This window comes from Papaver somniferum, chromosome 4 (genome assembly GCF_003573695.1).
Source record: "Papaver somniferum cultivar HN1 chromosome 4, ASM357369v1, whole genome shotgun sequence".
NCBI lineage: Eukaryota > Viridiplantae > Streptophyta > Magnoliopsida > Ranunculales > Papaveraceae > Papaver > Papaver somniferum.
The window spans coordinates 149,341,700-149,355,591 of record NC_039361.1 but is presented as its reverse complement, the minus strand read 5'-3'; the positions used below and the strand labels follow the sequence as shown (position 1 = coordinate 149,355,591).

Sequence of the window (13,892 nt, the reverse complement as noted above, 5' to 3'; positions counted from 1 at the left end):
TCCCTGATGCATACGCATGCCTCTACTTCTTTAAATCCTACCACTGCAGGTAGAGACTTCATTTGCACTTCCTGACATTTCATTCGATACCCTTTTTTCCGGTATATACAAGTAAAACATGAGAACAACAAAAGAGTCTCTCAAGGCATAAGACCCAAGAGTGTAACAGGGTGCATTGGGCTGAACTAACTCAACCTTAAAGGAGTCTAAGTTCAAAAATTCTCCCAATGATAAATTAAGTAAGAAATCCGGTGGGAACGAAAAAAGAATTAACCGACAGAAGAGATTCACACTGTTCACCTTCTAACTCTTAGTATGTAACTCGACTCAAGATGTAGGGCCAAGAAATACAGAAGAAAACCTATCTGGTTATCTGTTCACCTCCCTCCCTCTATTCTTGCTAACATATCCCCGACATAAATCTGGGGGAGTAATACAAAAGAAAAGAAAAAAACTCTCCTTATCTGATTTATCAAACGGTCGAGCGAGAACTTTTTCCTTCACATTCTATTTCTCTCTTCATCAGTTCATCTTAAAATATACAACCAACTTTATGTTACTCTCATACTTTGAACTCAACTCAAATCGGTCTCAATATCTAGGCCTACAGTCCCTTTCACGAGTTCAAAAGTCTATCTACTCTATCATTGACACAAGTACACTGAACCTATTAATTAGCAACACAAATCTTATGAACAACAGTTTATGCATCCAAAACATAGAATCGCAAATTGAATTTAGGAATGACAAATTTGCAGCCAAAAATTATCAAAAAAGAACAGTGTAGGTTATAGAAGTTGTGCGAAATAAGAACTAAGTTTCAAAGAAGGACAAAACAGAGTGAGGAGAAAGACCAACATCCTCTCAGCAATAGCATTGACACCCTCATCTACTGCATTCTTGTATAAAAGCACAGAAACCAAACCAAACCCATCGCTCTGGACCCGTCAATGATAATTAAAATCGCATTTCCATACCTGACGACGCTTTATAACCTTAACCTCACAAATGCATCATTGATAGCTAAATCAACTTCCATCTTTAGTGCAATACCTAACATCAAATGCAGTTCTAAGAACAATTCCAGCACCAACACAACCTCCACGAATTCAGAAATAATACGTAGGTTTTTGTCACCGTTCAATAGAAGTATTTGCATTTGTAAACCATTAAATTTCACGACTATCTCAAAACCTTCCTTGATCAATCGATTAAGATTTCATCAAAGAATTTAAAACTTTGAGATCGATACCAGAACAAAATGATCACCATGACCAGCAAGAATGATTTTCAGCATTCGAGTTTCGATCAAGTGAGATTAGGGGTGGGGAATTCAGATAAGTACTCGAGTGAAAGAGCATTTCTAAGGGAAGAACTGTTGAGGAATAAGAGAAAAACTGACAAATTTAGGGATTCTCAACAAATTTCTAGTGCTTTGTACTGATTCTCCATGCTTGCCCAAGCAGATTAAGAATAATGCAGTCACCTATATCTAATTAGTACAATGTCTGCCTGATGCTCTCATTCCCTTCCAAAGTACCTGTCAATTATATATATACTAGTTACTCGTTTAACCAACTCCAACTAGAGGATGGCTATAATCCCACACCAACTCGTCCACCGGCGGGTTTTCTGAACCCACAAGACTGAACCAGTAAAGTTGCTTTATAGGAGAAAACAAAAATAAGCTTGAAAAGTAATCTCAGGAAAACCAAGGTCCAAGACTAATAGTGCTTCCAGAAATTTAAGCTTTTATTTCCATCCAAAATGTCACTTCTTGGTTTGTTTCAAAATTTTGAGAAGCGACCTCCTGTTTGTTTGAACATTAGAAGATTCTACGGTCTTGCTTCAGTCCAAGATTCAAACCAAGAGAATTGACCTCTCAATTAAAGCTGACAGGTTACTTCTCAACAGGTTATTCTTGCAAATCTTTCAGCGATCCCAGTAACATACCTCAGAAATTGTTTTCAATAGAACATTTTGAACAATACGATAAGACATGCGTTTACATGGAATCTTTTTTGCATATGGAAGTCTTCACAACCCTAAGACTTGCCCTAAAGGAGGAGGTTTCCAATAGGTAAAAAGTGTTTACGATCAATGGATATGATGAATAGATCACGTAAGGGCTAAGCTCAGGGTGGTGCTGTCATTATACACCAATAATCAATGCATGTGGTTTCATTAGAAGTTCTTTATTCAGACAAATCCCACCCTCTCTCTCTACTAAAATCAAATTCTTCACTAGAAGGGTGCAACCTATTGGGCACCAAGTCAAACGTTACCTAATTTTACATTACCCGCTTCTTCAAGGAGAGAGCCACAATTTCAAACAGTCTCCAAATGCATTGTGAAATTCTCTACACATTTACCATATAATGAAATTTAAACTGAAACTCTTACTTATACATAAAATTGAATTAAAAAAGAAAAGCTGCATATTGAAGACGTAACATTTCCAAGTGTTTTACGTATCTATCATTATACTTTTATTATGACAATGAGATGATTTAGGAAACTGCAAAAGAGGACTACCACTCCAACGTTTTCCCAGTTCAAAAGGAGGAAAAACGATAGGTACATAGATAGATAAGATACTCAGTGATATATCTTTCTTCTTTCAAAAATTCAATGGTGCTATGCTGCTAAATGGAACCTTCTCCATATACTAGCCATACCCCATAATTTCATAATGGAAGTGGTCTCAACCTTCGAAGTTGGGGGACATAAGCAAGTATATGGGAATGACGAGGCAGCTCCCTTACGGCAATGCACAGTCCAACTTCCTCATCTTATCCGTTGATTGTAAGACCCATATATCCTAAGCATGCAGGTGAAACGGACATGTGGGCCTTACAATCAACTGACAAGATGACGAAGTTACACCGTGCATCTAGAAGTTGCCTGCTAGCATTTATTAAAGAAAATTGCTTATGTGAATCAAGTGAAGGAAGAGACTCATATAACACAGAAAAATACAGTGGAGAAGTTTCAATTATGTTAAAACATCCCATTGTCTCACTATCCACAAAGCGTGAAAGAAATTGGGCCGGATTCTTACTGTTTTACACTACACAATACACGCTGCTCCAAGTACAGGGCAATACTTTTTTTAAAGCTTCAAAAGGAATTCTGAAATTGTCTACTAATTTTACATGTTTAAAAGATTTAACCAAATATACCCAGTTTGTACATAAAACTGCAATACAAGAAAAGGAAATGAAAACTGGAGGCACATAATTTGTATGTATTCTGTATTTCAGTTTATATAACATTCTACTCTTATTACAATAACAAAATAGACAGATAAGATACCTGGTGATTTATTAGTATGCATTTGTATTTTGGCTCCAGTAATATCAGAACTCAAAGCTTAGCGAATGTGGGTTTTCTCTTTTGGATTTGGGCTGAGACTGCCTCAGTTAAATCGGCAGATGGAAGCATCGCTGAATTCCAGGTAGCAACGTAATCCAATCCCTGATCCACACTCATGTCTCTGCTTCTTAACAATACCTCTTTCGTTCCGACAACTGCAAGCGGAGACTTCATTGCAATCCCTAACATTTCATTCATTCCTTGGTAGTTAGTACAAGAGTAAAAACATGAGAACATGGGGAGTCTTTCTCAAGGTATATAAGTACCCTGAAGTGTAGTTACTAATTACTAATAACATGCCCCTAATATTACTGGTTGAATCTACACACCCAATTTCCATGTTTAAAATTTACAAGAAAGGAAAATTTATACTACAATTTCTAACTCCACTTGTGACTAGCATAAGTTCGAAGGTCCAACCCCCCCCCCCCCCCCCCCCCCCCCCCCCCCCCCACACACACACACAATGAAAGATTTAAGTTCAAAAATTCATTTCAAGAAGGAAAAAAAAACTGAACTAGAGAATCCAAATCTTTGCAATAAGACTGAAAATAAAGTATAAGATCTGGGCTACTAACGTTCTTCCTTAAGCTAATACCCACCAAATGTGGAGCGATATAACCCTATCCATCTTGTTCATCTTTTAATCATTATGGAACTCAACTTAAAAAAATATGGGGAGACTAATACAGAAAGAAAACCTATCAGCTCGCTCTTCTTCTCTAGTTCCACCAGCTCCAAATCTTGTTCACCGTTCCCACAAAGCCGTGACCTATATTCCAGGGGTTATAATACTAAAGAAGAGAACGAGGACCCTATCTATTTCTGTTTGTAAAATGATCAAGTAAGAACATTGTGCATCTCTTTCTCTCTTCTCCTTAACATAACTCCCCATGATTTTCCATCTTTCCATATTTAGTGGTTCTGACCTATTTCCAGCACTGTTAAATTATCTAAGGAAACATGATATGGACACAATTACAGAGTTCAATATCGACAATGCTATGCAGCACACTAGTTGCTTGCATCCTGAGCTTTCCGTGGACCGGGCACCCAATAGGCCCTAATAATTGGAATGGTAAACCCATTGGGGTTAATGCCATGATCCAGAGACTATTAGGGCTCATGAACTCGAGTGCATACTATCATTTTTGGTTTAAAATCCCAGCATTGTCACCAGTAAATAAACAAGTCTGTATTCCATGCACACTGACACTAGTGGAATTGAATTGAATCAAATGGTTGGCAAAACAATTCCATAAGCAACAACTAAATTGAGATAAAAAATTCAAGGATTAAAAAAACAGATATCAACATACCCTCAGCAACAGCATAGACACCCTCATCCAATGCACTCTTGGATTCAAAAACTTTGGAAACCAAACCAAAATCCTTAGCTTCTTCCCCCGTAAATCTCCTCGCAGTTAAAGCCAATTCGACTGCATTCCCATAGCCCACAATTCCCGGTAACCTCTGAAGCGTCCCAAGATCAGCAGTAATAGCCAAATCAACTTCCTTCAAACAAAAGAATGCATTCTTAGTGCAATACCTAATATCACAAGCAGTTATAAGATCGATACCACCACCAATACAAGCACCATGTATCGCTGCAATCACAACTTTCCTACACCGTTCAATTGCTGTCATCGCATTTTGTAAACCTTTAATATCACGACGAAAACGTTCTCTAACCCTTCCTTGATCCTTTGATTGAGACTTCATTAACGTATTGAAAGCATTGAAATCGATACCTGAACAGAAATGATCACCATGACCAGAAAGAATGATTACATTAACCTCAGGGTTTTGGTCCAAAGAAATTAGGGCTTTGGGGAATTCAGTGAAGAAATCAAGAGAAAGGGCGTTTTTGAGAGATGGATTGTTGAGAAGGATATGGAAAACTGAGGGATTTGGGGATTTTTGGATGATTTCAAGGGTTTTGAATTTAGGAATTTCCATCTTAGTTTTTTTTTTTTTTCTCTAAAGGGTAAGTTAGTTTCAGTATCCTGTGTTTAATCGTCGAATCGGACTACTATATTTCAGATGACCTTTTTTATTTTTTTTACCTCGAAATTCGCACTTGGATACGAAATGACAACGTATTTTCAACCGGAAATGCTTTATATCCCGTGAGAAAATCCCCATAGTTCTACCGTTACTCACAGCTTGCGGGACCCCACTGCTGATCCCCTCACGGGATTTTACCCGGTTTTTTTGGACGGCGATGGTAGCATCACTCATTTTCAACGTCCGTTCGAGAACGTATTTTTTCTAAATAAAGATTTGTAGACTGTTGCCAGAGGGACGTAAGAGTTCTTATAGGGGGAAAGATTTTACTGACGGTTAGTCAAACGAAATTTCCGTAGACTTTCAAAGATTCTTTATTTGAATGAGAACATCTAAAGATTTTGGTGATTTGAAGTATACTAAAGAGTCTTTTTGATTTGTAGAAAAAAGAAAAATGAGACTTACAGGGAGGTAATTAATTGAGATTTTTATAAACTTTCGTAGATTTTTTATTTGACCGACTCCTTGAGATTCTCTAAAAATATAGAGATTTTTGGTGATTCTCTGAGAGTATATTAGAGAGTCTTTGTGACTTGTAGAGACAAAAAATTGATATTCGTAAAGAGTCTCTGTGACTTGTGGAGACAAAAAAATGTACAATATTTAATCAAAAATTCAAAACATCTACTGGTTACTTTATTATGCATATTATAATCTAAATAAAAATACCATGAATACTTGGTAAAATACGTGTGCATTGTCAAAATAAATCTTGTTGTTGCCTATGTTTTCATTTTTTTTTTTATTTCACTCATCCCACAATCATTTTATTTTCTATTCAATCTCGCGCACTGGATTTCCCCGCAAATGACCCGTTACTTGGTCATCGGCTCAAACAAAAACAAAAAAATTGGCCCTACTCTCAAAAACAAATATTCCCCAAGTTTCCAAGTCTTCAGAAATATCACCTCTTGAGGAGAGATTTCTACCATGCCTATTTTCCTAAAAAAAGTCTCTCCAAATCTCTGGAAACAATAAATCAATGACTTTCAATTCTCATTCGACTAACAGTGATGTTGTAGTGATTCTTATGAAATCCTAATCCAATAACATGGAGTTTCTGAGAATTTAAATGACTTAAAAAATCTTTAACCAATAATAAGAGACATAAGGAGACTCACAAAAAGTCTCAATGGACTAACAGTGGATTTGAGAACTCTCTGAAAGTCATTTGAAATCTCATTGACTAACCCCCTGTTATAAAGAGTCTCTGTGATTTGTAGAGACAAAATCTAATTCAAAAATTCAGAACTTGTACCGATTATTTTATTATGCACGTTATAATGTTTTAATAAAAGTACCACGAATACTATAAAATAAATCTCAATATTATCGTATGCCTAAGTTTTCATTCTCTTTGTTTCATTCATCCCACATTTTATAAGTTATTTTATCTCATCACTGGTTTACTGCGGAAATGGCTCGTTCCTTGGTTATCCGCTCAAACAAGAAAGAAAAATGTTTACTCCCAAAATTTCCAAGTTTCCAAAAATATCACCTCTTGGAGAGATTTATACCATGCCTGCTTTCTTTAAAAAGTCTCTCCAAATCTCTGAAAATAATAAATCAATGACTTCAATTCTCTTTTCAATAACAAGGATGTTGGAGTGACTCTTATGAAATCCTAATCCAATAACATGGATTTTCAGAGAATTTAAATGACTTAAAAAAAGTCTCTAACCAATAATAAGAGACATTAGGAGACTCTCCAAAAATCTCTATGGACTAACAGTAGATTTGGAAACTCTCTAGAAGTCATTTGAAATCCCATTTGACTATCTCCATGTTAGGTAACAAATTGATTTTTATGAATTTCAATCTGGATTTACACATAAACAAGCCTATTATTTGAAATGGAGGGAGTATATGAAATAGTGGCAAGAAGTTGGATTAGTAAGTATGATGTAAAAATAATTATAAACAACTATTCACCAATATCTAGACTAAGTAATTTTAAAAAAAATCCTGCTATAATATTTCGTTTACCTCTTTTGTGACTACTAATTTTCCCATAGTCTACGTAATGTATACAACTCTGAGGATCGGATACTAAGTAGTATTGATACCTCTGTTGAACTGATAATGCTAAGTAATGAAAGATATCTAAGATCACAATAATAACAAAGAACACTAATGTAATGTAAATGCTACTAAGTTATCATGAGACACGAGAGATTACGTGGTTCGACTTTTGTCTACATCCACGGGGTAATGAGTGATTTGTTTGTATTAAGTTGTGGTGGTTACAAAGATCTTAAATGCTTCTCAAAGTAATAGAGAGAACTCAAGTTCAAGTAAATACTTAAGTTCTAAAAATTAAAGAGGTATAAGCTTAAGACTAGATCTTCTTCTCCTAGATATTGAATGCCCTTGGTTTGTTGGTGAAGATTGGTATTTATAGCTCCTTCTGCTCCAGGTGTATCTTTGATGTCTTTGGATCCGTCGTTCCCTGATATACCATCCGTACAAATGGTACCTTCGTTCACCGCGTGCTTTCTCCAGTCGGACTCTTCCACCTCAGATAACCCACGGTCATGTACCCTCGATTAGAGGAGTGCCCTTATCTAGTCAGTCGATAGTTATTAGTAGTTAGTAGTTTAATTAGTAGTTAAAGGAATTGTAATGGACGGTTTAGATGTAACCATCTGGGAGAGCAGTGAACGTTGGATTCTGAGTGATAAACCTATCTATAAAGAGTGGAGACTGTAATGAAAATCCTTAACCAAATTATAATCAAATTGAATCGTTTAGTTGATTTTAGGCTGTTCGCAAGAGCAGAGAAACTTGATTCTTTGAATCAAGTAATTATCCTGTCATTGTACATCCAGGTACATGACAATTGGTATCAGATTCGTTCGATCCACGGAGGTATTCACTGAAACTCATCAACATCAACAGATTTCTGAAATACAGAGTTTACCAAGTGAAAAATGGGTACAAATGAATGGAAAATTGGCAGCAATATAGAAATTGCAAAGGTTAGCAAGTGATGAATTCGACACTTGCGTTTCGTGGTATCTGTTTTATTTTATGGACAAAAACTGTGTAAATCGAGAGGACGACCTTCAAAGGTGGGGCAAACTTTTAGACAGAGCGGAGAAGAAATTGGATCAGATCCTGTTTCTTAAAGATATTGCTTTATCTCATCTACCTCCTCGCAGAGTTAAAGTTCCTTCTATAGTTAGTGATGAATCTTCAGAATCAGAGTTGATTCCTTCTTATTTCTTCGAAGAAGTTTCCACTGTGGATAACTGTAGCGTCCCCTAAGCTAGCAGCTGACTAATCCAAGAGATTAGCTAAATAAAGATGCACTACGAATCTAAATCATTTACTTAAACAATCAATTAAGAAATCTGTTACAAAACTTATCCCAAAACTAACCCCGCTCAGAATATATATACATGAACTTCTCTCAAATGATACATATACAATAGTCATTTGGTTTGCAAATAAAATTTACAACATAATAAACATAGCAGAAGTTAACTAATTAACAGAGTCAACACTTGTGGCTTTCGCTGCGCTACTCTGATCTGTCTCTGAAAACTAAAAGTAAGAATAGTTAACATTTAACTTCTAAGTACTCATAAACAAGATTAAGAAAAAACAATAATGTTTTCCCAGACATTAAATAGTGACCAAGTCACTGAGATACACAAACACGAATATGGACAAGCTCTTTTTTCAAACAATGTATACTATGGTTGTGCAATTACGAACTCGCAAATCCACACCTAATCGTAAATATGGATGTCGACAATTCCGAACTCGCAAACTGTGGACGATATAAGCATAAAAGCTGAATAAGAGCATATCCTCACAGAAGTAAACAAACATGTATATGGACAAACTCCTTCCTCAAACAATGTATACTATGGTTGTGCAGTTCTGAACTCACAAATCCACAACTAATCGTAAATATGGATGTCGACAATTCCGAACTCGCAAATTGTCGACCGATATAAGCATAAAAGCTGAATTCATGTAGGTATAAATGTGAAGGAGCATACCCTATATACCATAAGTGGAAATTCTCATTTCCCATAACAATTCATAATGACATACCTTACAAGTCCTTTCCATTTCATGGAAAGATTCAAAGAATCAACAGAATTATCATAATGCAATTTAAATAAAACATGGAATGCATAGACAGACAATGCATGGTTTGTTAAATATAAACTTTTGTAAAAGAAACAACAATGATTACAAAAGATTCAAATGTATTCCCGCCTCTTGTGATGACAAGCCACGCCTACCTCGGGATCCACGATTCACTGGTTCATCCTTTGAATCGATCGTTGTTAATATAGACTAACTGTTAATCACACAAGAAGTCTAAGAAACTAGCCAAAATGGCTCACATAAGAATCATACACGTCTAACTAATGGTTTTAAGCCCATTTATTCTTCTACACCATTTTATTATCTATCTTTAACATATCTAAGGTTTACTAATTCAATTAGGTTCATTATATAGTTCATTAGCTAGTCTAATGAATATCTACAACTTTGTAGAAGAAGCCAAAGGTTAATTCGGACCATAGGGTCCAAATATTCAAAATATGATTATTAGGTCTAAGCCCAAGTCCACTAAACTGACCCCTTAATCTAAGGTCCAGTCCAACTAAGTCAACGAACGGTCCAGGGTCAACTAACAGTAAACGTCAGTCAACAGAGTCAAGGTCAGGTCAAAGTCCAGGGTCAATGGTCAACGAGTCAAGACTAGTGACTCGATGGGTCAAACACGATTCAACCCGATTCGGCTCAGTCAGATGAACTGAGTCAGCTAAGCGAATCGAGTCAGCTCAACTGACTGGGATGACTAACAACCTAATTTTATTGTAGCTAAAGATCATAATCAACCTGATTCTAATCATTTGATCATTACAAAAATAACTCATCCATTCTAATTGAGAATTCAAAAGTAATTTACAACAACAATACAACTTACCTGTAGCTGAGCTCTAAGCAACATCTTTTCTACAATCATACCAATTGTACCACTCTGCAACGTCCTAACTCATCTCAACAGAAAACACTATCTAAAGACTTGTAACCCTAATACCATATCCCATCTTCTTTACATAACACATTCTCTGTACAAACACCAACAGTTCAATACTAACACCATATCAGCATTCAGACTATACTCAAATGTTCGCCAACCACCCTTCCAAATTCTTTGTAAGTTTAGTAATACTACCAAAAACAATACTAACCCACCATTATATTTACTTCTACCTCAATCTTAACACATAGACAACCACCTTCTCAACCTAATTCTCTGTAACTCGAGATATGGATATCTTCAATTCATACACAACAAACAATTTCAATCTTACATTCCAGAACTTCAATATCGGCACAACCAAGCAATACTACCTATAGTTCTGATGACATACACCATCTAGCATATATCCATTCCCCTGTATTTCAGCACAACACTCAATTGCAACCATTCACAAGTTCTCAAGATATCACCTGTTGTATATCTAGTCCTAGACAACATTCAGCTCATACCATCTGCATCACCATTACAATACCACCACTACATTCAGTATTATTACCATCTTCATCTCATACACATACACAATCAACTTCAACCACCAACATCCACTGCAACAACAATGACACCAGTTCAATCACATTTTCCCAACCTGCTATTCAATACACAAACCTAATCTATGACCATAGTTCCATTTCATACCCACTTCAAATCTCAATTCATTAACAATCTCAAAGACTTAATAATGAACTGAAAATCTTAACTAAATTTACTGAGAATAAACAATTACCTCAAATCAGTTCAACCCAGATAGTTGATTCCATCAGTTGAATCAGGTCCTTCTTTGCCCCAATGGAAAGCCCCAAATCAAACTCCAGTCATCTTATTTGATTCATAGAAGAACTCTAAATAAATCTCTAACCCAAATTCACTCAAACTGTTAAAACCCATCTCAAATCTATCTTCTAGACTTCCAATTTCATTCTTCAATCCTCGCTGAAAATTCTATTAAACCCTAACCTTTCGATTCTTTATAAATTCAACCTCATAACTTCGGGTAAACAACAACCCCTCGTTCTTTAGCCATTAACCACTCGATTATCCATTCAATTCAGAATCAGTATGAACCCTAATTTAATCTCCCAAATCTTCTTTATAACTGTAATTAAACCTCAACCCATTGCTTCTTCATCTACCTGTAACTCTATTTTACATCTCTCGATCTTAATCTCATCATCATCAATTGTTCTACACAGGCCCAAACTCAAATCCAGAAACCCTAACTCATTGATTTCTCGATTAAACTTCCTCCTAAACTCAAACAGACAACACCACCACCACCAACTACTCCATAATCTTCTCCACCTCCTGCCGATCACAAAACCTCCACTTGATCTCTCACACGCACGCAGAAGAGAAAGAACATGGGAAGAAAGAAGAGAGAAGAAGAAAGAAGAGAGAACGAGAAAGAAAGAGAAAAAATAAGACCGAATGATCTTATCTGCTCGACTTGGTCTGATAAGGTCAAAGTCGAAAGATAAAGGTACTCTACAAAACGATATGGGGAGACCATGCCGGCTAAGCAGCAAAATGACTATTCTGCCCTTCTCATAATTCCGATGATATCTTCTTCGTACGGTATCCGATTGACACGTTCGAACAGTCCATTCCGCATAACTTTCCGAGATCTATCCAATGGTACTAGTTTCATACCTAGATCGTTTTTAGATTAATTTATAATAATTAACATCTATATTAGCTGATTGAGTTATTATCGACTAATTCATCACTTGACCGGTCTAATAACGTTGACGAGCTCGAGGGTCCTTACATTCTCCCCACCTTATTCATTTTCTTCCTAGAAAATCAAACCATCCTCCTGGTATTCAAAAACTCCACACCTTATAGAATAATCCCATCTCTTGTCTTAAGCGCAAACAATAAGAAACAAAGCACAAACCTATATGACTTTCCACAACTAAAATTTGTGGCTCTAAGTTCAACTACGCTGATTTAATTTCTATCAAATAGGAAAATCTAATTTTCCTATGCAAATTTCAATTTTATAACATATCTGTCTCTAACTTCAAGGAAGATTCCTATAAGTCTTTCTAAGTGAAATTGTATCTATCGGTTTCCTAAAGAATTATACCAAGCTTCTATGATCAGTCATCTCTGAATGAAGTTTCCTTGTCAAGGTTGGCCAATCCCAACAATGCGTTCCTACGAACAGAGAAAACACAATCTTCACTATTCCCCAGTGCTGGATTAACTAAATACAAACTTATTACAATTATCTAAGTATTAATTTATTAAGATTAATTAGTCTCTAAACTTTTATCGTAATTGGTGTAAGTCTGATAAATTTACTTCGTAGAATATATAAATAGTTCACATCATTTTACGCAATTTAATTATAAAAATTTATTTTATTTATTCCTTTTACCAAAATAGGTCATCCCAATTCGATTTTACGATAATTTATAATATTTCATAATTTTAAATTTACTGTAATATCATATATAAATTTTCCCAATATTATTTATTATAAATTTACTACCAGCCTAATTATTCGCATACTATTATCAACTGTATTATAATTCTCATTATTGATAGTCCGGCCGATAAACTACGCCTTAATCTTGTAAACATAATTATACATTCTCATAAATTTTTTGCATAATAGATTTTATTTATTCAGATTGAATCTGTATACTATATCTTATTGAATATTGGCGTTGGTAATCTAATATGATTTTCATTTGAGTCTGCATAAAATTTTAATATGTCCTAATAGTCTTTAGATTTTGCTATTAATATAAAGTGTCCTATTAATATACAAATCTATTTTCTTTTAATTCTAATACTACACCAAACATCTGAATGCTATTCTTAATACTTCATGTATATTTGTTCCATCTTATTGATTTACTGGATCATTTGTTAGACTAAACATAATATTTGTGTAAGATTACTAATAGGTTGAGTCTTTTTATTTTACATATTATGTCCTCACTTTCTTAAGTCCACCAAATAAGTATTATATTAACTATCTAGTTTTATCGCAAAACATACATCTCTAATTTGTCATTAGTTTAACTTACAAAACTTAATCATAGATACGCGTTATTAATTTTTCCGTAGTCATTTAATTATAATTTATTTTATCGTTATATATCTTTAAAGAAATTTAGTTAAATTAAGTTCAATATGATACTAAATGATAAAAGCTAATCATAACTTGATTGAAATTATTATTACTTTGATTATCATCTGTAATTACTATTATAATATTTTCTTATTAACATGGTTGGTCGAACTATTATTATAACTACTCTTACAACTATTATTGAGACTCAGAAATATTACTAACATTTATGTAATTATAAACTATTGATTCTACATATAAGTCAACATACCCAATAAGTTTCTACGTGACTTT

At 34.9% G+C, this 13,892-nt stretch overlaps 1 protein-coding gene across 1 annotated transcript; it reads right to left on the bottom strand.

Moving 5' to 3' along the window:
* Positions 1-3,094: 3,094 nt before the first annotated feature.
* Positions 3,095-5,471, bottom strand: LOC113271549 (delta(3,5)-Delta(2,4)-dienoyl-CoA isomerase, peroxisomal-like). Its single transcript, XM_026521446.1, has 2 exons — positions 4,695-5,471; positions 3,095-3,557 (listed from the first exon to the last, which is right to left on the bottom strand). Exons 1-2 carry the CDS (start codon positions 5,332-5,334, stop codon positions 3,367-3,369), a joined length of 831 nt encoding a protein of 276 aa, XP_026377231.1. The 5' UTR covers positions 5,335-5,471; the 3' UTR covers positions 3,095-3,366.
* Positions 5,472-13,892: the final 8,421 nt, after the last annotated feature.